Source organism: Clavispora lusitaniae, assembly GCF_014636115.1.
Source record: "Clavispora lusitaniae strain FDAARGOS_655 chromosome Unknown tig00000223_pilon, whole genome shotgun sequence".
Taxonomy (NCBI): Eukaryota; Fungi; Ascomycota; class Pichiomycetes; order Serinales; family Metschnikowiaceae; genus Clavispora; species Clavispora lusitaniae.
The window spans coordinates 379,793-400,696 of record NW_027093981.1 but is presented as its reverse complement, the minus strand read 5'-3'; the positions used below and the strand labels follow the sequence as shown (position 1 = coordinate 400,696).

Below are 20,904 nucleotides of genomic sequence, written 5' to 3'. Positions count from 1 at the left end.
CTTGCACCTCTCAAAAGTGGATTGGAGTCTCGAGCAATCTGGATTATTTCCTAAAAGGGAAATATTCTTTTCATCCCAACAGACGTAATACCAAATTTTGTCGTACACCTAGCACTTTCAGAAGTTATATGAAGCATATAATGCCACCAGTAATTTGAATAGCGGATTTAGATTTCAACTGTCACGAAGGCTTATTGGCATTGGTATGCGAGCAAAAAGTAATTTGCATCAGAAATCAAACAAGGCAAGTTAAGGATTTTAACTAAAAGTGCACCAAAGCATGGGGAACTATACTATTTGAACCTTCTAGTGACGTGTTCATCTTACGTGGATTCATCAGTTTGTGACATATTCAGACTTGAAGAGAAAGTACGAATGTTGACAGATACTGCGAAAAATTGTTGACTATGATCGCCTACGCTGGCCTAGATGTTCCACTTGCAAGTCTATTTTCGAAAGGAACGAACTACTCAAACGGATAATCCGAGCCAGACCAGCATGTTCAGATGATGGATCCACTAGATGTGAATTAATGATAGGTGGCTTACTTGGCCACACTAAATAAAGCAACAAAACAAGAAACGAGTTCGTCTTACACGTAAGCTATATGCCAACTTTGACCAAACTGCCTAACAACATGTAAATGGTGACATCACAGTAGTTTGTTCGTTTTCTTCGTTCGTTTTCTTAATTATCCTTTCAAATGAATTGCTTCACTACACACTAATCTAAATTTGCTCTCACACTGTTGTGCGGATATCCGAATTTCGGCAAACAAATGATAAAATCAAAAAAAAAAAAAACCGACAAAATCAGTCTATCAACTCTGCTTCCATATTTTACTTCATGTCTTGCTTCATATCTTGCTCATATTTTGCTTCATATCTTGCTTCATATCTTGCTTCATGTCTTGCTTTCTTTCTGAGCATCTTCTGATTATCCACTGCATCAAGGGTCTCCGCACATAATCTGCACGTGACCTTATCGTCACTTGCGCCTACCGCTCCTTAACATACCATTACACATCTTTGCAACTCACTTTCACCTCCTCTTTCGCGTCATAGAAATTCTCTTCTGTGCTTAAGTGCCTTGGGTCTGGAGTCTAAAACCCAAACACCCACGTCGTTCCATTCGATCTTTATTTTCCGGCGCGAAGTAAGTGTCTACAAGCCAGATAAGGCTATTTCCAACTATGGAACAGAAAACATCCAAATCACGGCACTCGCAGCCGCAGGTGCCCGAAGATAGGGAGACCGAAGATACCAGAGCTTCTCCGCTTCCGGTTGTGCCCAGCTCAGGGAAACTTTTCAGCTCCCACCTGTCCATCTTTAATGCGCTTATCAATCCTGATCTCGACCTCAAGATCTCGCTGCCCCCTTTTGCCACCAGGGACGTTTTCACCCCTCCTCCTCCAAAGCCGTTTCCGGTACTGGCTCCGGTGGCCTTGGAAGAGTCGGCGTTTTCGTATCTGTCGTGGCAATCGGTCAATCTTCCATCCGAGATGCACGACTCGCTCCAACTGTGGCGCAACGTGTCTCCTTGTTCGGCGTCGCCAAAACCAACCTCCACATCAATACTCTCCAGTACTTCCGAAGGAAACTCGTCCGACGCCGCGAACAGGCCCACATCCGAGTCTATGGCTTTGGTTTCATCGGAAAAGGAAATCATGGTTTTCGAAACCGACGAAGAAGACAGCGACGACGACGAAATCACAACACACGTGCCTTCGGCCCATCAGTTCAACGACGACGATAAAACGCTCACAAACCGTTCGGCTCCACGGAAACGCGTGTCCGTGCCGCTGAACCTGCAAACTTCCTTCATCATGCCCAAGTTGTCGCTATCGGACAACAAGTATCTGTACAAGATTTCGATTGTGAGTTCTGCCAATGCTCTGCTACGCTCTGACACAGCGCAGTTGGTGGCATATATCCAGCAGGAAACAGATTACACAGCGCTTCAAAAAATGCACATTTCTCATCTTGTGCTTGCCCTGCCGCCATTTCTGTTTGATGTTGCGGCTGTGTGCTCCTCAGATCTTCTTTTCCTTGTCAATGACGGCTCGTGTGTTTTCCCCCAATTCCTTTCTAGCTTGGCGGAAGCAGCTCTGTCTGGAATCCCCAAGACAACAGTTATCAACATCATGACGGCAAACTACTTTGTCAATTTGTTTGAAATCATCAGCTTTGTCACGCCTCATCAAGTGTGGAAAGTTCTGTCTTTGAGAAGTGCGTCAGCTTTAGCAAAAGTCAAATCATACATCGATTCAGAAATGAGCCAACATTCTGGCTCAAGCTACACTCGTGAGTATGAAGAGAGAAGACGTGAATTTGCTCTGAAATACGACAATGATCAGAAATGTGATGGACACGAGCCGAAGTTCCGTCTGAAACGACAAACCTCCCAATCGATGTACGATGGTTTGGTTCCCATGAGGAAGTCCAACTACAAACATCTCAGAAAGCAACTACGTGCAGAGTTACTGGTTTCCAGTAGCTACCATGATGTTGACCCTTTAAAATTGAATTCAAGCTTGGGCCACATGCGGCTTCTTGTGAACAGCGTAACAGAACTTTTCTCCCTTTCTCCAACTGTGCCAGAGCCGGGACCCTACCAAGGTCTGTACTCATGGAAAACGGGATGTTTATACGTTATTTGCAGTTTCTCCATTGGGATTGGACTCGGTGCTATCATCACCAATAAAACTGCTACGGGAAAGATTTCCAGACTCTTTTTAACTCAGGCTCCACAACAGTTTGTGGCTGTTGAGCAACCTGAGGCTCTGCCTTTTTCCAATACTCTAGAAGGCATGAAACGTGGTCTTGAACATATCTCGTCCTCCACAAACGCCTACTTCGACCTGGTAATGAAGTATGGTCGCCGCATGGCAACGCAGAATGTGCTCCCTGAATCTTTTGCTGATTCGCTTGTCAGTGACTTGAAGCATTTTGCATGCTCATTAGTGAGTTCGGCATGGAACGGGCTCTCCAAGGCAACAGGCTTGATCTTGGGATATTGGTAATAGAAGGTTGGTTTGGTGTATCTTGGTTATTGATATATTGGTTTGCTTTGTCAATGTAATTGCAAAGAGGCTTTCATGGTTGTGGCCCTTTCAGCGTTACATACTTTGCTGTCTCTCTGTGAAAGGCAAAACTTGTTTATCTATTGGCTTGGGCGATTTATAGTCAGATTTGAGCAAGATATTAATAAAATTGGTTTTATTTGATGTATTGGCGAATAAAGCAAAGGTACTGTTTTTTTCGTTTTTTATTTCTGCTTCTTATTGGTAATTATATATACAGTTGGCGTGGAGGAACTCCATTTACTATGTGCAAGGGATGACAAATACCTGCCCCATTCTCTAACTCACCATGAAACTCACGTTTTTGTAGAAGTCAAGCATGGGGTTTTCGCCCTTCTTCGTTGTGGTTGCATCCACATCGGCCCACTGTTCCAAAAACTCCCGATGCAGTTCCACTTTGGCCAACTTTCCTGTGACTTGGCGATACAAGTCGCTTGCAAGCGCAAAATCAGTCGGGAACATGATATCAAAGTAACCTTGGTGGCACATGTAGGTGGACACATCAACCATGCGATCACCCACAACTGTTTGGACAACTGGCGCATTGTAATAGCCGGGGATGGCGTTGGGCAACGAGTGGAAATCCGAGGAGATCAACGAATGGTTGGGGAACCTGTGCTTGAGGATATTGAAAAAGTGCAAAAGCCGTGTGGGCACAAACTCGCCTGGGGTCATGTTGTCTTTCAAGGGGAGAAGTTTGTTGGACCACTGCAATTTGGTTGGCAGTTGCAACAACGGGTGGATGGCACTCTTGTCGTAAAATGGCACCATACTGGCGATGCGTTTGGCGTGGCCCAGAATGGTGTTTTGTTGGGGCAACACAGGGTAGCGCCCATTTTCACGCAAACTCAAGAGAGCATTGGTGTCGGGCGAGAGCTGGGGCGAGAAAAACTCGTAGAAGTCGCCCGCGTCGTCGACAAGGACATATCCCTGGTAAGGAACACCCAGGACCAGATCGTAGCGGACCACGTCGTGGGCAAAGTTGTCGAAAACTTCGAGGGCAATAAAGAAGCACGGTTCTTCCACCACCGTGTCCCAGCGGAAGATGGACTTGTTGATGATCTGCAACTTGCGCTCGTCCAAGCCACTCGAGACCAACCGCAGCTTCATGGCCTGCGAGTACTGTTTCAGAGCCAACTGAGACGAGATCTCGATGATCTTGTACTGGGTCCGGCGGTATATGTCCGGCTCGTGCCGCTGGATGTACTGGAGAATGTTGCACATCAACGTACCGTTACCGCCGCCCATCTCGAAAATCACCAAGTCGTGGTACGGGTACTGGTTGAGTTTGTAGTTCACCACAATGTACCGGGCCAAGGCTTCGGCGTAATGGGGCGAGAAAAGTTCGGTGGGCGTGTGCCACAACTGAAGAGACTTGCGGCTCGACGCCACTGCAAGGTCCTGCTGGCGGATAAGCTGGGCCTGGCGCGAGAGAAACGATTGCGACTTGTTTGTATTTTCTTGCTTGTTCTGTCCCTGTTGTAAGTTCTGTCCCTGTTTTGGGTTCCCTTGTGTTGTGTTCTGTCCCTGTTTGGCGTCCATTCTCTCTTTTGCAATTTCTGGTTCAAAGTCTGGTGCCTTGGACTCTTTCGTGTGTTTCTCCCTCTGTTCGTACTTGGAATACGCCTGTTGCCAAGCGTCCATGAACGCATCGACGTCATCAATGGAATTGTAGTCAAACGGCTCGTCGCTGTGGAAAATCTCCACCTCCTTCGAGAAATACCCGTAGTGGGGGTTGTACAAGGAGTCCTCGATGAAATCCGACGCCAACATCTTCACTTTCCTGGGCCGATGCTTCATGCGGCCCATCTTGGCAGAGTTTGTCTCCGGGTACTTGTCAAAGACATCTTGCGGGCTGTTCTTGGCAAACGGGTAGTTGGTGGCGTTTTTGTAGATGTACTCGATCACATTGAACAGGGTTTCTCCCTTGTCTTGGAGCGGGTGTGCCTTTGAGTTTTTGTTTTCTCCGTGGCCCACACGAAACGCAAAAGTGTCGGGCCTGATCGAGTACTCGTGGTGCTTCGAGTCATTCTCTTCTTTGAAGCGCGGAGCGTTTTTCAAGCTCTTGAATAGGCCCCTTCTGCTTTGGCGGAAAACCGGTCGGAGCATGGCTACAATTTTTTCGCACTGTAATGTGGAGTAGACATAGTAGAAATGGAGTAGGACCAGAAGTATGGACTTGAAAAAAAAATATTGGCAAAAAAAGAAGGGGACATACTGCTGTGTTGGATGGCTGATTTGAAGTGATGATATCTTGATCCGTTGAAAATTGATATTTCACATTGTGTTGAATTATATCTGTATCTGTTAATTTGCTGAATAATACTGAAGGTCGAGCGTTTATTGTAGTTGTTGGATACTCTACCATTTAGTGTGGTTTGTGAAAGCACCAATGAAATGTATCGAGAATCTCTGAATACCTACTCTAAACGTTGGCGAATTGCTATTTTCACTTGGACTGATAAATAGGCATTGCAATTTTGGATTGGCTCACTTGCGAAATTGGATGACACTTAGAGTTAGCTTCACTATTAATGTCATTGATTCGAATGAAGTGGCAAGCTAAGCTTGAACCATTTGTTCACTCTACCCTTGAGCTCAAGTGTGGGGCAGGCAATGTTCTGTAAGCATATTACAATCAGTCAGTGAAGATTCGCCAGAAGCTAGTAAGTTCATTATTTGGTGAAGATTCGCCGGATACTAGTAAGTTCATTATATTGTCGACAGCTATACAAGTTTGCCTCCATATCTTACTTGGATAAGAGCATGATTCGCTCGCTTATATGGAACTCTTGATAACATTCACCCATACATTCCACTCAATGTTTGGTACTCCACATGTCTGTTTCGAAGGTTGAGCCACCACCAAATCTATTATGCTTGTACTTCGCCATAATTGAACAGTCAACTTGTGTTCATTTGTTCGTTCCTTCAGTCGTTCCTTCAGCGTTCCTTCACTGGCATCATTATTTCTCAAACAACGTTCCCTCTTCCCCGTCAAATTCGTCCATGCATTCTATAATGGTCTTGATGTTATCTATGGCATTGCTGATGGCCACACGAATCACCCGATCGCTGACGCCACAAAACTCACAAATGAGCCTTGTGTCTTGGGCATGATAAGAAACGGAAATCTCATCTTTTTTAAGAACCGGATCGACTGAGATGGCCCTTTGTGCAATCGCCGCTTGCTTGGGCGTCTCAAACGGAATTGTGAGCGTTAGTTTGTGATCAAGAGGCATAATGGTAGGCTTGATGAGTTTTGCACAGTGCGACGAATTTCTGCCAGAGTTATGGTTGAGAATAAATTAACAGAACAGCAAAAAACAGGAAACTTCCATGATAATATTATTGTCTAGCGTTTACTGGAGAATACTTGTCGAACTACGGCCCATCTTCTCCTTTAGGCTTTTCTTCATTCTTCGTACTTTTTACCTTCTATATTATTGTCTAAAAAATCCTAGTATACAATCCTGGCATTCCGCCTGGAATCATGTTATGTAAAAGCGTTGGGAAACGGGCACTGCCACGTTTTAGGTGATGTCTCACATCAGTAATGTCTCACATCAGTAATGTTATGGGAGCGGGGCTCCTGCTTGAAAGTCTCTCGATCCAGTTAAGCTCATGCCTGGATATCTAGTTACCTTTCTTAGACAGCGGGGTAGTTATCGTTTCGTCGTAATTCGTCATCACGTTCGTCGTCGTCGTCGCCGTAAATCTCCTTTCAATTCTGCTTGCGATCGTCGCCTGAAATTGGAATCAAACTTCTTCTCGTCTATGGCCGAGTAATTAGATGTCAAAGTGTGGGAAGGTTTGTTCACCTTTCTCGTCGAGAACATATTGTAAGTAGCAATTGGCCCATTGCGGCTGGAACCCAGAAGATTCAAACTCAGATACTTTGCAACTGGGACTCGATTGAGCCCAGTCTGTTTGCTTTTGGCCCGAAAAATTATGCTCTCGCCCGTCCAAGTGGACATGGGATCATTTTTGAACGCCGAGCTACCCATGGAGGGCCAGCTTTTCCCCAGCTTAGCAATAGACTCTTCGATTTCTCTTCTCAAAACTTCATCGCCGTCTTGGCTCATGAAATAGTCATCTTCGTCAACCTGTCTTTTAGGCTTCATGGGCTTGCTGAGTCTTTTGTCGCTGTTCGGATTCTGTGCCTTTTTATCCTTAGGGCTACCGGTGTCTACTTCATTCTTTCTTTTGCTCCTGGGTTTGGCTGTTTTCTCTGGCTTGCTTGGTTGTATTGGCACTTCCATGTAAAGCCTTGATTGTCTCATTAAGTTTCCAACATTTGCTTTCCACTCATCCTTTGTGACCGAATTTTGCAAACGCAACTTTCCAATCTTCACGTCAGTGTTTGCTTCATCATCCAAGCTCTCAATAACAGGCCTTCTTGAACGATAGTTGAAACTCTTAATGTTCGTCAACGACAGTTTGCGCTCTGCGAGAGCACTGGCATAATCAAAACTGTCGAGTAACTTGATAATGTCATAGGACTCTCCTGGCGCAATAGGATCTGGATGTGAAGGTGTGATACATTCCGTTCCCACCTCCTTTCTCAAGACAAAGTCAATGTCAACCTCAGAAAAAAACGCACAAGACTGTGGAAGTTCCTTGATGCCCAATTGCTCGCAAAACATGGCTCTTGTCCACAAATTGCTGATCTGGAGAAGCAATGCACACATGAGTCTTTGCTCTTCCTTCACCATGTATCTAACTTCGTCGTGCACTGTAATCATGAGCCGCGCATCTAGTTTGAACTTCTCGATCAAGTAGTCCATGGAAACAATAAGGAGATGGAGGTAATCCACCCCACTGCTCTGAATGGTCCAGTTGATACGTGACGTTAAGTAGTTGTTCTTGTTCAAGTATTTCTGCGTGAGTGCGTCTGTGATTGAAGCGCCAAGGACTGGCGTCTTAGGATGCTCTTGGTATGCAATGGCTTCGAGGGCATTGAACATCACCGACTCTGATCCACCGTGATAAACACGCCGCTTGAAAATCTTCGAATGGCTTGCAAGCCCTTTTGTTTTCTCGTACAACTCTTTGGCAAGTCGCTCAGCTTCAGCGTCGCTAAGATTAGCATTGCACTGTTTCAAAAGACGAGTGGCAAATTTCACACCAGCACCGTAAATACGACCGTAGTTGAAAACTTTGGCGTCATTTCTCAGAATTCCCATAATGTCTGCAGTTTTTGAGTGCAAATCGGTCTTCTGGTTTTTGTCACCTTCTAGCGTCATCCAGCCTAAAGCAGTTCCTCCATGGATCTTGAACATTGAATCTCCAATGAGAGAAGCAATCCAGAGCTCTTCTGAATCCACATCAGCACCAACAAACACATAACCTTTCGGTGCCTCTATCAATGACTTAAGTTCCGACCCGATCCGGTTGGCTTTGCTATTGGAAGCTGTGAGCCACGTGTTTTCTGTTGCCCGTCTGGTGATAGTTCCCATGGTACAAAGTTTTGGTAAAATGATCCCCATATCTTTGTGTTCCTTCAGCTGCTTTTTCGTGCCAAAGAAGTTGTTTTTTTCTGCTTTTGGATCCGCAAATACAACAAACTGGTCAAGAATACGGGCTCTGTTACCCATCCAATACGACGCAGTTGCATTCAAGTTCAAAATCTCCTTGGCATAATCATATTCGGAAGTCAACACGCCACTCTCAAAGTAACGTAAATAGCTCTTTGACATGATGAGGGTACACCGCTTTTTCGGCCCATCTGGATGAGGTACTTTAAAGAGTTCGTAGGGCTGATCACCATCACGAAGTTCAGGGAGCAAACTTTCAAAATCCTCTTCGCTAAGTTGTGCCTTTGTGTAATTTTTTGAAAGCATTTCGTCGACTTTCTCATCTGTAAAGGGCACTTTGAAGCACCAACCTGCAGACTCTGTCCAGATTAGAGGATTTCCCTCCCACTTCAAGCGTAAAAGCAAAGGTGTAATTCGAGATCGGACGCTGAGATTCATTTCTTTCTGGCCTGTCTCTGAAGACGTTTTGAATAGATCCCGATACCATTCGGGATATCCTGTGAGGAAAGCTTGTTTCGCATAAGGTGAACCGTCTTTCTTTAATCGCTGGGCTTTCAATGTCCAGTTTAGCTGTTTGAGCCATGGATCGTTTTCGTAGTCTGGTTTGAGCAGGTCGTTTTGCTCTTCAATAAAGCGGATGAGTTCGTTGGCACGCTCTTTCAAAATCGAAGACACAGCGTTTCGGTTTTCGTCGTACACTTTTTCGGCACTTTCAATGTAGTTGTTCCATTTTTTCGTTGTAGGCAAAACAAGCGAGCCCAACAGTTTGAGCGCCGCAAACGAAACGGGATGCGGAGTCTTCGCTCGGAACTGGGGGTATAGTTTTTGAGCCACAGCGAAAGTGGCTTCCACATCCAGAGCGCAATAATGCATCAAGTTCTGAAAGTCCAGGACAACGTCTTCAACATTTGTTGAGCTGAAAGTATCTCGCAAATCTTTATCCATCTTGATTCCACAATGGAATTCGGCCACGTTGGCTAATGAGTTTGGCGCTCCTTTAGAAAGCCAAGGGTCGTCCAATAGCTCTTGGGCTACTTCAGCTGCCGAAAAATCGTCTCTAACCATGCTGCTTTCCTCTTCAGGGTCGACCTCGGTTTCCTTCTCCGCCTCCAGCTTGTGTTTCTTATGCTTGTTCCAAGTGGGGCGTTGTTGGGAACAGAAACCACTGAGTGATATATGAAGTGCCATGGCGTCGAGGAAAAAAGCCTTGGACTGTTTGATGCTGTACTCTTCCAAGATCCGCGCGCGGTCGTAACTGACGTTGAAGCCCACCAAAAGTTTTGGAGCCGCATGCGTATCAAAAGGAATAAGATTGTCCCAGTCGAGATTGGGATCTTTATGATGCAATAAGACAGGAGAAACCCATCCGTACCATGCTTTCGGAGTCACGGCCGTGCACATGAGAGCGTATGGTGACCGTTTATACAAGACTTCAACGTCGAACACGATTTCGTTTTCCAAAGGACACAGAACGGGTTGAGGTTCTTTCCCTGGCGCATAGCGGGTCCAGCCGCTTTGAAGAAGCCACGAATCCGGACGTTTGGGTAATGCAGAGGCGAAGAGTGTTTCGGCCATAGCCGTATACGGCTGGGCATATCTGTTTGCGATACGAGAAAAATGCTCATCCAAGGAGGAGTTGCCGACCAAGTCGGGCATATTTTCAATGTGAAGCGGCGCGCCAATCTGTGTTTTCTTCCCTAGGAGCCCATTGTGGGCCAAATGGCTTTTCGCAAGCTGGAGAAGCGCCGGATGAGGAGGCGAAAGGTAACTTTGAGAAGACGATTTGGGGAACACTTTCCTGTGGAGATCATGAGAGAGATACTGGATGCCTAGCTGGTTGACGCGGGGCTCTTGTAGAAGCTGGCGGGAAATGCAAAAACAGCGCTTTAGTAGAAGCTGCCGTAGCATTGTTATGGGGCAAAAACACTAGAAAAGTCTAGCTATGCAAATGTCAACAAAAGAAGCTCGGGTGTGTGTTTTCTTTGCCTTTTTTTTTTTGTTGGCAAGTCAAGCAATGGTTGGGGCGAATTGGAACACTCTAGAACGGCTTCTACACAATGTAGGATGCAGATGCTGATGGGATGAAACGTTGTGCCAAATTGAGAAAAGGTAAATAGTGGGGCATGTTTGCAAAGGCATTGTGGTCACGTGCGCGGCCAGAGAAGAATTACTGAGCTTTGTTTGGGTTAGTGTTTAGGTGTTTGGGTTGGTGTTTGGGTGTTTGGGCAGGTATTTGGGTAGGTATTTGGGTCTGGCTTTTTTCTGTATTTTCTTGCTTTGGTGGGTTTCTACGATTACTGTTGTTGGTGAGGAAACTGGAATACAACAGAACAGAAATTCGCACAGTAACATAAATGTGACAGAAGGATGAGAAGTAGAATTGAGGAGCTACAAGGTGTTTGACAAGATCGGTTTGCATTCCGAGGCATAAATCGTATAAATCTTGACTAAATATTTTGGGGCGAAATTTCGTCAGCAGCGGCTGAACAATAGAGTAGTTAGGCCAAATGGCCCGGAAAGTTGCGAGTATTCAACTGGCATGGAATTCGACTTCAAACTGGTTGGACAAGCGTTGTGGCCCTAGGGTCTATAAACTGACAGTCTATATTCGGGCCTTATTGACCAGGATGGAGACACCCACCATCTTGTATTATCCAACATAATTTGAGTTCTGGTCCAGTGGAAGTCTGTAGTATGAGCGAAACTGTATATGTAAATTGCACCCAACGTTACAGTAACTTACTGTTTCAATTGTAAGTGTTGGCCTTTTCATGCATTTAATCCAGTAATATGACAAACAGTCTCTATTTTTTATCCCGGATCACCTTCTTATTCTGTCCAGAAACCTTTTCCGCATAGTGAGCATGCCAGTGCAATTATACTGACTACTGCCTATTGATTATTTGAGTACTGGCTTTCTCATACTGATATTCTCATACTGACTATATTCTCATACTGACTATATTCTCATACTGACTATATTCTCATACTGACTATATTCTCATACTGACTAAATCTCATACTGACTTCATCTCTACTACATCTCTACATCTCTACTACATCTCTACATCTCTACTACCTCTGACTATATTCTCACTGCGATGTCGATTGTCAATTCAGACACGTTGCTTCCATGAAACTGCGCGGCTGCACCATTTCGACATTACGTTCAGCCTCCCTTGTAGTATATACCTTCTATCCTCCATTTTTATCTCTATCCTTCATTTTATCCATTCTTCATCCTTCTCCATTCTTTTTCTCCATCTTTTATCTCCTTCTCCATTCTTTTTCTCTTTATCTCCTTCTTTTATCTCCTTCATTTTATCTCCATTCTTTTATCTCTTCTGGCGCTTTGCACCCGTGCCTCCGGCGCGTAGCAAACCGAGCGCCCCCCAAATGGGAAGATTGTAAACAACCCCAACATAAACACTTGTCTCCCGTTGTTTCCTCTGCAGAAAAACCGTCTTCTGCGCAGAATATAAACAACACACTGCTCACACCAACAAAACGTCGCACCCAATCTCTTCGCACAAACCCGCTCTGCCAATGTCCGAATACAAAAGCTTCAAAAAAGCCGACTTGGCGCAGGTGGCCAGAAGAATCGGCATTACTGTCCGGTCCAAGGACACAAAGCAATCGTTGCTTGAGAAAATCGAGCTCTTCATTGAGGAGAGCCCGGAGAAGGCCAAGGCGCTAATGGAGCTCGCCGACGAGGCCGATGAAGATGACGACGACGTGATTGAAAATGTCACTTTGGTGGAGAACGATGCCACCGACGAAGAAGAGGACGTTGAGGACGAGCAAGAAGAGGCCGGCGAAGACGACGACGACAAAGCCGACAAGGACTACGACGCCCCACCACCCATCAACTTGAAGGAGTGGATTGTCGACCCGGCCATTGCTGTTTTCGAGAACGCCTACGAGACAGTTTTGGAATGGACAGACCGTGTGGGCATCACCACATTGGAGCTCAACGACGGCTTGAGAGACTCCTTGTCCACCACCGTGGCGTTGAACTACTTGGAGCTTGCTGTGGAAACCGCTTACTTCTTGTACCTCTACGTTCCCTTGGTGGCGACAAAGGACAACAAGAGCATCCACCAGGTGTTCAAGGACAACGTGCCCCAGTTGCAGAAATGTACTTTGCCCTTGCCCGACATCACTGCTTTGTATGACTACACTGTGGCGTCCGTTTTGGGCAACTGGCTCGTGTACGCCGTGGCGCTTCCTTTGCTCATTTCCTACTACGTCAACTTCTCCAGAAGAGTCGTTGTCATTGAGGATGACGATGAGGAAGAAGAGGCTTCTTTTGTTGTGCGCGTGTACAAGTACGACCCTTTCATCTTTGCCTTGTCCAAAGTGTTGATCTTCTACTTTATTATCAAGAACGGTGCCTTGCACTCGGTCGACACTTTCCACGGCATTGCCCACTTGTTGAAGAACTACTTCTTGATCCACTTGGGCATCTACCACCGCTTTGTGTCCGACTTGGGCAACTTCCCCCTTGTCGTTGGCTTGGCTAACGTGGCAATTGCGCTTTACTCGCAGTTCGAGGACTACTAAACCCCGCCGCTCCAATTGCTGCCCAGAGACTTGTCCGACTCTTCATTTCTGTATTGCCTGAATTCCGCCTTTCTTTTTTTAGTATTATTATGTAGATGTGTCCAATCCTGTTTGTGCCATGCTCTTTAACGTTGTGATATATAGTTGTGCAATAGACGCTTATCTGAAGTTTAGCCTTTTTGTATGCTGAAGACGTCGAAAATCCGTTTGAGCGCTTAAATTGTCGGTCGATTAGAATCTGCAGAAAATATAAATATCAATAACTCATGATGCAGCCGGACTACCTTGACTTCTTGCGCATTCTAATTACAATCCAGTCCTTAGTGGGACACTAATTCCTCAAAATATACATTGAAACTTTTGGCGTGGTTAGTATTTTTCAAAGTATATAAATTGTTTCGTGATGCAATTTTGGAGATCAACTTATGAAAAAGAGTGTTGGTCAGCACATCTAACCGTCAGAAAAGTATCTGAGAATTTCAAATTCCCAAAACACCTTCTGTACCTCTGTGGTTCGACTATTCGCCATCCATGGTTAAAATTAATAGAATAGTCTCTCGTAGGTACTCTCTAACCTTGACTAGCATTTCCGCTACTTCACAGGCCACCTCGTTTTGATACCAATGAGATCTAGATCATTTGTTAGTTCCTCTGGATTGGCGGCGGCCGGCCCCACAAACAGTTTCATGATTTTAGCCACCAACGCAGCTTCGGTCTGTTGTTTCGTGGGCTCCTCGGCAAGCGTTGATTTTGGAGCAGCTCTTCTTCCAGGCCGTTTCTTCACCACAACGCCACTGTCTGACCCGTTAGCTTCGGATCCAGACATTGTCACATCATAAAGAGGGCTTTGGAATATGGAATGCTTAGCACCTTTGGACTTCCCATTGCTTTCTTTTCCTGGGCCATTCTTCACGGGCGCGTCTCCCGTGATCAACTTGAACTCCTCTTCGGTCACCAATGGCATGAAATCATGAACGTTCGCTGCATGCTCTCGTTCGGTGAATACCTTCTCAAACCACAGCGCATCAAAATCAGGATGGCTGTCCAAGGGAAGACCCTTGTCTTCGTTGGCCACAGACGCACGGAAAACGTCTTTGATTCTGCTAGAGTAATCCTGTTCAACGAAACCATCATACAAGCGTGCACTTTCCTTCGTACGTATGTTGTAGGTGTCTGAGTCGTGGGCATTGCGACCCTTGGTGATGTCTTGGAAAATCTGCTTCTGGTACTCGAAGAAATGTTTGAGTTTGCCCAATTTGTTCACCAACTGAATGCTCATGTTTTTATAGGCGCGATTCGAATTCTGGTAGAAGGCTAGTGCAGCCTTGAGCCGTTCGTACGTGTGGAAGTGTTTCAATTGCACCAACTCCATGTCTCTTTGCACCTGGCGGCGGTGGGCGTACTCGCGTAATTCATCGTCAGCGATCTCTGAAGGGCCAAAGTTGATTTTGGTATTCTGAAGCAGCCGCAACCGCGCCAAAAGCGCCCACTTCCGTGATGCATACACCGTTTCTCGGTTTCTGGATTCCTTCGCCGATATTTTGTCATACTCGTAAGAAAGCTCTGCCCAGCGCCGCTTGGGCCCTTTGAATACAGGTTTGCCATCTCTAGTGTCGCCCATGTTTCCATCAACGTCCGGCTCATTTTGTTCGGTTGCATCTGCGGAAGTAGTGTTGTTGCTTGCTTCTTCCGAGTCCATTTCTGCATCCTCTTGTATATCTCTGTCTGCGTACTCGCAGGTGGCACCAAAGTCCAGCATCAAGGACCTGCCTCGATCGGACACTATGGGCACCACTTTTGTGTACTCGTGCCGAGACTTTGATTGCGTGACAACCACGTTGGACGGTCTCGGCCGGGCATTGGCATCAAAGGCATTAGAAATGTCCACTTGGTCGGCGTAGTCGGCATAAAGCTTGTATCCCGAGGGCAAATCCGCCAGTTCAGTGTCGCTGCGGTCATCTTCTGCCTCTGGGTCGGACTCGTGCTTGTGGTTCTGGACGTAGTGGTCTAACTTCGAAACTGTCCATCCGGCCAGTGATGCGACGGCGCCAAGATCGAAAATCAGCCCTGCTGCGCTCGCCACCACCATGTCGACCCGTGGAAGGTTTTCCAGCGCTTCAAGCCAGTCACCGAAAACCTCGTGAGGCGTGAGCAGCGCCTGATCGCTGAAAAGCGGATATGGCATGTATGGTGCTGCGGGGAACGGTAGAGGCGCCATGACAGGGTAGATGTCGGCGTCTGGAACACCCATGCGTCCCTTTGTTGTTTTTGCAGCCATCACCTCTGCCGCTGGCCGTCTGCCCCTGCGTTTTTGCACTCGGTCTGCGAGGTACACATCTGGTCTAAGCACAGGGATGCTGGGGTACACAAACGGCACCAGAATGCCGCCATCGGGGCACTGCAAGTTTTTCGGGAGAATGGGTGGCAACGGTGGCGGGAAGACGTTTGTTATTTGAGCCATTTGCGCCTTTTGCAGCGGGTTTGGCGCCGGCTGGAGATCAGTGAAAAAATCAGACACTTTATATGGCGGCGACACCAACGGATACAGCAGCAAGGGAAGGCTATGTTGCAATTGTGTGACGGAATCCGAAGCCGGTTTCTGCAGCTTGGGCTTCTGCGTGTTTCGTCCTTCCGTTTCTAGTGTGTTTGGCGGCTGGGAATCTTTTTGTTCGAGGACCATAGCCAACCGAGGCTTCTTGAAAACCTGCGCCATCTGGTGTGGCGAGGGCAAAACCGCAGGCGGTCTTTTTAGATTTGAGCAAGAAGACATTTTTCGGCCTCGAGAAACAAAGACGGGGAGCGTTTCTAAGAAGAAACAGGTATAAGGATGGGTGCAAAATGTCGAGAAAAGAACATTGGTTGTATGTAGGAGAGGATGGAGAAGAGACGGAAATCGAATGACAAATTTGGGAGAACAGGGAAGACAGAGGATAAAAGAGAGAATGACGAAGGAGAGGTAAGTGAGAGAGAAAATTGTGAAAAAATATTGCTTTGTTTTATGTCTCTTCGTGCTTGTTTGGCGGGGAATCTTGCCATAGTATTATTGGTCTAAGGAAACTGCACGGAAAATGATACAATATTTTCTGAAGGCATTTGCCGGATTCTTGAGGAGCGGTGACGGCGTAAATGATTGATTTAATAACGGATGATCCAACTGGTCTAGGGAATTTACTCTCCTGATTTTTTAGAAATTCTCACGAATCTCATTCGTCTCACTATCGCTAATCATCATTCATATCCAATCTCTTTATTTTAATCTCACTTTTTCTCAATGCACTTTAATCTATTTGATTGTATCTTAATCTATCTGATTGTATCTTAATCTATCTGATGGATCTGAATCTGCCATGGATCTGAATCTAGTATGGAGCTGAATCTGCATGGATCTACTCTGCTCCATCTCAATTCCTTCTTTATTGTATCCAAAATGTTTCAATTGTATCTTCAAGGTTCTGTCATTTTTTGCTTTTCCATGCGTAAATAAGCATTAAGTGAGTCATGTCATCTGCTACTTTGCTAGTCCTCTGAACAATAAAATACGTGGCCTTGGTGCTATTGTTGTCTGATATTCTGGAATTGAGCGCATTGTCGAGAAAGCATCAATTAGACTTCCAGAGCTCCTACATATACACGTCTCTCCACCCGAGCTCCTTTCCTGACTTATTCCTGGTCTTTTCCAACACTCCGTCTCTGGCCAATTTATTGGCATGAATCATAGTCATGCCAACTGCAACCTGGAACAGAGGTGTACGGGTGCACGGTGGGGCCTTCCAATTCCAACGAAACTGAACCGACTGAAATCCGACCAATTGTCTCCAAAAAAACGATTACGGCCAATTCAAGGCACAACTTCGCCATTCCTAACTCTCTCCGCTCCATATGGCCGTTGCTGAATCCGCCGGCCCGCCTTGGATGGAAGGGACGTGCGCCACCCATGTCCTAACTAGTTCGCGCGTGGACCCCACTCAACGCAATCTTTCTGTTTTCTTTTTCTCTTAACCAATCTCCCCCGATATTTTTGTTTAGCACGCTCGAGTGCTTGCGCTGGTTACTGAATCGCTTTCCCGACCGCTCCACATCCCGTTTAGGGCAATTGGGCTGCTTTCCCTCTTTCTCCAATCCCCATACGCTTACATCCACAGCGTGTGTTGTTATCTGTACTTATCCACAGCAGCCTCGTCCATTCAGATTGTGATTGTCCTTCACTCTCGCCGTTTTTGCTGATTCCAGAGACGCCACTTACCACTTCTTTTCCTCCTGACTCTGGCGCCCTCTGTCTCCTTTGAATCCGCGAGAATCGGTATTGTCTTGCTCGCGCCAGCATGCCGCAAAGAAAAGGAAAGAAGGCAGCATTCCAGCCGAAAGACATGGTCTTGGCCAAAATGACGGGCTTCCCAGCGTGGCCGTCGTTTGTCATGCCGGACGACATGATTCCTAGTGCCATCATGAGGGCGAAAAAGAAAACAACAAACTTGTGTGTGATTTTCATTCCCGACGGCGACTACAACTGGATGAACGAAAAATCGCTTGAGCTATTGTCGCCAGATAAATTGCAGGCCAAATTGAGCAAGTTGCCCAAAGATAAGCTCCGGAATAAAGCGAAAAAGAAAACTGGCCGAACCAGCAATGTGGCGGATGCGCTTGTGGCCGCCAGCACCTTGAATTTCGACCAGTTCATGGAAGACTTGGCTGAACAGAATAAGGCATTGGAAGATGACAATGCCGAAAGCAACGAAGAAGAAGAAGAGGAGGAAGAGGAGATCGAAGACGACCAGTCTGCCGAAGGAGAAGCTGAAGATGAACAAATAGATGATGACTCCGTCGCTTCCGACCATGCTGAGCCCATCAATGACAATGGTCTGGATCCACAGCAACAGGAGCCTACGCCTGCTGACGAAGTCAAAGACGAACCAAGTGACGAAGAAAGTGAAGAGTCTGTGAGCAAAAAACGGGCCACAAACGGCACAGGTGCTCGAAAGAGAAGAGCATCCAACGGCGACCATAAAGTGGCGAAGAATGGCACACTGTCGTCGCCAAAACCAGCATCAGAAAAGGATAGACAGCATCAACTCTGGCTTTGCCGCATCAAACTACAGCGGTCTTTGATCCAGCGAAATCAGCCGGTCACGCCAAAAGACCCGAAGGATTATCCTGCGCCGACAGTGGACGAGTTGCTGGTGGCACGTATTATTTTGCATCGTTTGGCCGATTTCCCGGTCAGTGTGGAGCTCTTGCGGGAAACCAAGATCCACAAAGTGCTCAAGTGCATTTTGAAAGATGAGGACTTGGAGTATCCAGACAGTTTCCGCCTCCATGAAAAATGCGAGGAGTTACTTCTCAAGTGGAACCCGTTGATTGAGAGCCTCAAACAGGAAAAACAGGCCAAACTCGAATCCAGGTTGAGCAGCCAGATCCCTGAGGATGCAGACATGCGTCATGACACGAAAGCAACCTCCAGTAGAGCTCTTGAGCATAGCGCCAGTCTCTGAATAGAGTTGTCGGAAGGAAAAGTCCGGAGGTCATTAATACTAACAATTCAGTTCTTCTCGGGCTTTTATTTACTAATGTATGTACTATACTGAATGAATAACGCTATCGACGCGAATGGGAATGGCATGGAACTAGTTAGTATGCACTTTCCGTTACTGCCATACGCACTGAAGGATGCTAGCATTGTAAGCAAAAAAGTGAAGCAGAAGACGTTCGTGAACTGAACTGGTAGGAATGATGAAAGCACCGAATATGAAAGTGATGACGAAAGCACAGTATTTGTATTGAGTTCCACTTTGGTGGCCTATTTCGAAAACACCGTAAGCAAAGGGCAAAAGTAACGCATAATAAAAGGGCAGAAGTAACATTCAGCTGTTAGACGTTGCTACTTTCAAATTCTCGAAAATCTTTAGACGAGAATCAAACGATAATTATCCAATGCCTGGAATTCAAGTGTTACTGTATATTTACTGTTTTTTTATGTCCAAAAATTCAGATATTGCATTGTAATTATATCCGTAGTCTACTAGTAGTAGCATAAATTGATGGAGTAGATTAAATTCAGCAGAAAATATTAGGCCAAATTTGTTGGAATTTATTATCAATGATATTCCTTTCAATTCATCATTCTGTTTCGTATATACGTGGATTTATAATTGGCGCTCGTCTATTGGAGTTTTAGATTATTCTGATTTCCGCTCTTTTAGCGCACTTTTACGTACTAAATACGAAGCTAAATGACAAAAGGACACACGACCAAAGAATATCTTCCCAAGGAGAAAAGTCAGACTTCATTCCAAATAAGAAAAGGAAAAAAATACGAAGAAATACAATCAGGACTGAAAAAAATCTGTTATGGCCCAAGTCTGGAAGATTGCTTTGGGTGGGACCATGATCCTGCACACTGGCCGTGGATGTGAAGAAGGTGGTCAAAGAGCAGCGTTGGGTTTCTGCAGGAAAAGGAGATTTGCACACGACCGAAAGTGAAGAATACGAGGGCGGGTAACCCCGAGATGCCAGGAAAGAAAAACTGTAGAAAAGCAACTTCCCCGGCGAATTTGAAAGCGAAAAATTGAATTACGGGATAAAATAGGGGGAAAAACCCAGAAATGAGGTCAAAAAACTGAAAAACCCAGAGGAAGACGGTGGAAAGCCGGTTTTTAGGGCTGAAAAATGGAGGCGACTGTTTTCGCGACTTTTTTGGAAACCAACGACTCTGCGAAGGAAAAAGGACTGGATTTTTTCCTCTTCTTTTTTTTCTTTCTCCTCCAGACTTACATCATATTCAACTAAAATGGCTGACGAAGAAGTATGTTAAGTGCAAAGTGGGAATCATGAGGCGCAGAAAACTCTAGTAGCACAATGACGGCGGACTCTCTTCCTTATTGTCAAGGATAGAGCTTTTCTTTTTTTTTTTTCAGTCCAGCATTGGGTTTTTCCATCGAGAGGTTTTCTGGCCAAGTTTTCCGGTGCTTTTCCATCTGTTCAACTGTACTAACCAAGCAGCACACCTTTGAGACCGCTGATGCCGGTGCCGCTTTGACCTTCCCAATGCAATGTTCTGCTTTGAGAAAGAACGGTCACGTTGTCATCAAGGGTAGACCATGTAAGATTATCGACATGTCCACCTCCAAGACTGGTAAGCACGGTCACGCCAAGGTCCACTTGGTTGCCACCGACATTTTCACTGGTAAGAAGTTGGAAGACTTGTCTCCATCCACCCACAACATGGAGGTTCCAAACGTGACCAGAGCCGAGTACCAATTGTTGGACATTGACGACGGTTTCTTGTCTTTGATGACCAACGACGGTGACACCAAGGACGACGTCAAGATCCCAGACGGTGAGTTGGGTGACAAGATCCAAGCCGACTTTGACGAGGGCAAGGACTTGATCATCTCTGTCATTTCTGCCATGGGTGAGGAAGCCGCCATTTCCCACAAGGAGGCACCAAAGTCCTAAGTGCTGAGTTTGTGAGTTGGCTGCTGGTGTATAAACGTAGTGTCCAATGCACAAGTTTTGAAGAAAGTGTAGAAAGACCACTGAGAAACAAGACCAAGAGTAAGAATGAAGACTAAGAAGAAGCAAAAGAAGAAAGACTAAGCGTAAGAACGAACGTAATAAGAAAAAATACACCAGAAGAATACACCAGAAGAATACACCAGAAGAATACACCAGAAGAATACACCAGAAGAATACACCAGAAGAATACACCAGAAGAATAAGCAGAAT

The 20,904-nt window shown here is 45.8% G+C and overlaps 8 protein-coding genes across 8 annotated transcripts; 4 read left to right on the top strand and 4 right to left on the bottom strand. All coding sequences in view use genetic code 12, as the record gives it.

Moving 5' to 3' along the window:
* Positions 1-1,192: 1,192 nt before the first annotated feature.
* Positions 1,193-3,022, top strand: FOB63_004532 (uncharacterized protein; the record flags this gene model as incomplete). Its single annotated transcript, XM_002614211.2, has 1 exon — positions 1,193-3,022. One exon carries the CDS (start codon positions 1,193-1,195, stop codon positions 3,020-3,022), a length of 1,830 nt encoding a protein of 609 aa, XP_002614257.2.
* Positions 3,023-3,361: 339 nt separating this feature from the next.
* FOB63_004531 (uncharacterized protein) lies at positions 3,362-5,191 on the bottom strand (the record flags this gene model as incomplete). The annotated part of the gene is made up of 1 exon (XM_002614214.2): positions 3,362-5,191. One exon carries the CDS (start codon positions 5,189-5,191, stop codon positions 3,362-3,364), a length of 1,830 nt encoding a protein of 609 aa, XP_002614260.2.
* An 857-nt stretch (positions 5,192-6,048) lies between these two features.
* On the bottom strand, positions 6,049-6,324 carry FOB63_004530 (chromatin DNA-binding EKC/KEOPS complex subunit; the record flags this gene model as incomplete). The annotated part of the gene is made up of 1 exon (XM_002614215.2): positions 6,049-6,324. The coding sequence occupies one exon, from the start codon at positions 6,322-6,324 to the stop codon at positions 6,049-6,051; it is 276 nt and encodes a 91-aa protein (XP_002614261.1).
* A 447-nt stretch (positions 6,325-6,771) lies between these two features.
* On the bottom strand, positions 6,772-10,527 carry FOB63_004529 (DNA-directed DNA polymerase gamma; the record flags this gene model as incomplete). Its single annotated transcript, XM_002614216.2, has 1 exon — positions 6,772-10,527. The coding sequence occupies one exon, from the start codon at positions 10,525-10,527 to the stop codon at positions 6,772-6,774; it is 3,756 nt and encodes a 1,251-aa protein (XP_002614262.2).
* A 1,638-nt stretch (positions 10,528-12,165) lies between these two features.
* Positions 12,166-13,182, top strand: FOB63_004528 (uncharacterized protein; the record flags this gene model as incomplete). The annotated part of the gene is made up of 1 exon (XM_002614217.2): positions 12,166-13,182. One exon carries the CDS (start codon positions 12,166-12,168, stop codon positions 13,180-13,182), a length of 1,017 nt encoding a protein of 338 aa, XP_002614263.1.
* A 592-nt stretch (positions 13,183-13,774) lies between these two features.
* On the bottom strand, positions 13,775-15,952 carry FGR47 (Fgr47p; the record flags this gene model as incomplete). Its single annotated transcript, XM_002614218.2, has 1 exon — positions 13,775-15,952. The coding sequence occupies one exon, from the start codon at positions 15,950-15,952 to the stop codon at positions 13,775-13,777; it is 2,178 nt and encodes a 725-aa protein (XP_002614264.2).
* A 1,552-nt stretch (positions 15,953-17,504) lies between these two features.
* FOB63_004526 (uncharacterized protein) lies at positions 17,505-18,671 on the top strand (the record flags this gene model as incomplete). Its single annotated transcript, XM_002614219.2, has 1 exon — positions 17,505-18,671. One exon carries the CDS (start codon positions 17,505-17,507, stop codon positions 18,669-18,671), a length of 1,167 nt encoding a protein of 388 aa, XP_002614265.2.
* A 1,295-nt stretch (positions 18,672-19,966) lies between these two features.
* Positions 19,967-20,634, top strand: ANB1 (translation elongation factor eIF-5A; the record flags this gene model as incomplete). Its single annotated transcript, XM_002614220.2, has 2 exons — positions 19,967-19,981; positions 20,179-20,634. The coding sequence occupies 2 exons, from the start codon at positions 19,967-19,969 to the stop codon at positions 20,632-20,634; spliced, it is 471 nt and encodes a 156-aa protein (XP_002614266.2).
* Between the last annotated feature and the right edge of the window lie 270 nt (positions 20,635-20,904).